The sequence below is a fragment of the Balaenoptera acutorostrata genome, chromosome 14 (assembly GCF_949987535.1).
Source record: "Balaenoptera acutorostrata chromosome 14, mBalAcu1.1, whole genome shotgun sequence".
NCBI lineage: Eukaryota > Metazoa > Chordata > Mammalia > Artiodactyla > Balaenopteridae > Balaenoptera > Balaenoptera acutorostrata.
The window spans coordinates 31,639,995-31,643,329 of record NC_080077.1 but is presented as its reverse complement, the minus strand read 5'-3'; the positions used below and the strand labels follow the sequence as shown (position 1 = coordinate 31,643,329).

At 37.6% G+C, this 3,335-nt stretch overlaps 1 protein-coding gene across 1 annotated transcript; it reads right to left on the bottom strand.

The window, feature by feature from the left end:
• Window positions 1-2,320: 2,320 nt before the first annotated feature.
• Window positions 2,321-2,464, bottom strand: LOC114238932 (short transmembrane mitochondrial protein 1-like). Its single transcript, XM_057527941.1, has one exon. It carries the CDS (start codon window positions 2,462-2,464, stop codon window positions 2,321-2,323), a length of 144 nt encoding a protein of 47 aa, XP_057383924.1.
• Window positions 2,465-3,335: the final 871 nt, after the last annotated feature.

Genomic DNA, 3,335 nt, shown 5'->3' with positions numbered 1-3,335 from the left:
TAGAAAAACTGCTCACATGTGATAAACTAAACTATGTAAATATATGTAGTCTGCTAGGTTGGGTCATATGTAACTGACAATATTAGGGAGTTTTTGACCTTTAGTGGTTAAACTTAATGGATTATGCTTTATTTTCTTCTTCTTCTTCTTCTTTTTTTTTTAATAAAACAACTGAGATGCCTATAAAAGAAGAAAAATTTCTCCACAAAAATTTCTATGGCATTCTCCAGGTTGGTGTACTTCTGGCTATAATGAAAGATATTTGCATTTTTCCTTTGCCTTATCAGAATTCTTCCTAACTGGATGGCCTGTGGCACAAACTTACTTTCCCAGCTCTGACTATTATGTGAATGTGTGCTGGATAATGTATTTCATATTATTTGAGGCCTTGTGAGTATTATTAGAATGAGAGGAAACCATGAAAATTATGGGTTCTTGGTTCACTGCTTTAACAAATATTTACTGAGAGCCAACAAAAACAATATTTACTGCATGAGCGGAAAACGAAAAGACACAGTTCTTGCCTCCTTTGACTTTATTTATTTATTTTTTACTTTTTAAATTTTTTGGACTAATATCTACTATTTATTGGACAATTTGCAAGGCACTGTGCTACACATCACATGCATTATTTCACCTGTTTCTCATGGAAGCCCTATGAGGTAGGTATTGCATCCACATCTTACAGAGAACACAACAGTTTCAGAAAAATAAGCTGCTTGCCCCTGATCACACTGCAAGGGAGAAGCCAAACCATAATATGATCCTAACCTGTCTCACGCACCAGTACAACCTGACAGGGACAAAACTTATCTCCATGTATGAAAGATCCATGTTTTCAAACAGAAGTAGAATCACTTCATTTTATAATCACATTTAGTATCAGTGGCATCACTGTCTGAAAAAAAGGTCTCTAAACCATTCTTCCCGTTTACTAATTCTGCTAAAATGTCTTCAGAAATGGCATCATCAGTGAAGCTGCCCAACAAGCCCTCTGGAACAAAACACCCAATGAAATGGGCCTTTATTTATATTTAGTGCAAATTACACTTCCAGGACTTTAGCTTGGAGCTATCCCCCTGCACAGATATGTAAGCAGATTAAATAAATTATGGTATATTCATTCAGTAGAAACTTATGTAGCCAAAAAAAGAAAGAGGTTCTTTGTTCCTTACCTACGGATATGGAATGACCTCCACTGGGGAAAACACCGTATATAGTTTGCTATCATTCACCCCCGTACATGTGTTTGTTCAGGCACAAAATCTTTCGCAAAAGGATATAGGAAACTAGCGAGTGCCTGAATCCAGGGAGAAAACAAGGAGGTGAGGGACAACGCAGATCACTTTGTATTGACCCAGGGGGAAAGTTATGTATTTACACTTTTTTTTCAATTAAAAAAAATTATGGACTATTATACATTTGAAAAATTACAAGAGTAATTTATGGTTGCAGAAAGAAAAACACAAAAAGTCTTCTTATGAGAATCACTATAAAGTTATAATGTAAATACAATTCTTTTAATGTAAAAAGGCATAAAATTTCCTTTATAGACAACTTCTCATTTATCTACCATGTAGTGTCAAATGTGCCTGTAATCCCATGAAATAAGTATGATTCTTATGAGAGAATAGAGCCAGATCAAATGCATCATTAAGAAAAAATATGCATACTAGACTATGAATTCTACTGAGGACAAAGGCCATTACTTTAAATACTTTTAAATTCTCCAGTTCCTGATAGGGTTCTCAGAACAGAGTTTCTTGGTTAATGAATAGCAAATTGATTTATTGGTTAAATTAGCAACTATGGAGCTTCCTGACAACAACATAAAATTAGTGGATAATTCACCAGAAACTGGCTTCTAGATTTTCATTTTAATTACTAGTTTGAAACAACATAATTTGGTACCAGAGGTTTAAACACCCAATATAATTGCTAGACTGTGAAATCAGCATTATTTATATCTCATCAGCTCTACAAAACTCATCAATTTTTCTTTTGAAAATGGTAGTAGAAATCCCAAAAAATAAGGGAGAGACTACTAATCTAAGGTCATGTTTACTAATCTAGCACCATAATTCCATTCTCAGGACCTCCCAAGTGGCTGGAAGGAGGAAGGGAAGAAGTAAGGATGTTTGAAAAGTAAGGGTTGTTCTTAACTTGCGGCCCCATTTGTGCTGTAAGGCAATACAGGGTCTAGCAAAGAAGAAAATTGCTGAGGCTGGAGATGAAAACAAAAGCTTTTGGTTCAGATGGTAAAGGAGGCCCTCAAGAACAGTAGAATCAGTTTATCCAGGAGGCAGTGCCGGAGTCAGCCTCATGAACTAGGGGGTTTCTTCTTGGTGTCCATGTCCTTTTTGATTTCTTCAAGTTTTTTAGCCAGGTTTGGTATGTCATAGTTCTGAGCCAGATACGTTCCCACCACGTTGCCAAGAGTAAATCCAAGCAGGAACTGGAGCATGTGTCGGCAAGGAGGGCTCGAAGGGCGGCTGCAGCTCCGTGGGCCGTCCGAGGCTGCCTCGCCTGGCATGATGCCTCCTTTGACTTTATTGTTTATGGTTTGTATTGTTTATCTCAAAGAGCCTTGTAAATAAATATAAAATTATAGTTGTGATAGGTGCTTTGAAGGAGAGTGCATAATAATATAGCTGTAAATACTAGGGGGAATGGATCAAGTTGGGGAGGTCAGGGAGGGTCTTTCTGAGGAAGTGAAGGCTGAGCCAAGGTCAAATACAGTTGTTACCCGGATGAAAGCAGACCAGCAGTGGAGATATGAAACAACACAGTCCAGTTCAGTTCACTGAATGTTTACAGAATGCCTACCATATGCCAGACACTATGATTAGATGCTGGGAAATAAAAAGTGAATGAGACATGGTCTTTGCCCCAGTAAATTACTCACTATCAGGGTTTCATCTTCATGCAATTGATAAATTAGGAGAGCCACACCGTATGTGTTTGTTTTGCTTCTATGTAGTTTGAGTTTCCTTTGTGTCAGGATTCCCTCAGCTAGGCAAGTCCTTCTGAAGAAATCAAACACAGTCTTTTTGTCATGGAATCAAAGTTTAATAAATAAATATACATAGTCTTCTAGATTCAAGTCCAGCAAGGCTATTCTAGGCTTTACCATCAATTACACGTGGCCTCACAGTGGAGCTCAGGACTGTTTCAGACCCGCCAACAGCACGGCTCCAGGAAGGGAGCCTGACTGCCACCAAACAAGAGACCGATTCTTCCTTTCTTTCTTTTTTTTAACATCTTTATTGGAGTATAATTGCTTTACAATGGTGTGTTAGTTTCTGCTTAAAACAAAGTGAATCAGGTATACATAC

Excerpts from the sequence above, each read along its gene's own strand:
- LOC114238932 (XM_057527941.1), bottom strand. The coding sequence starts at position 2,464 with ATGCTCCAGTTCCTGCTTGGATTTACTCTTGGCAACGTGGTGGGAACG.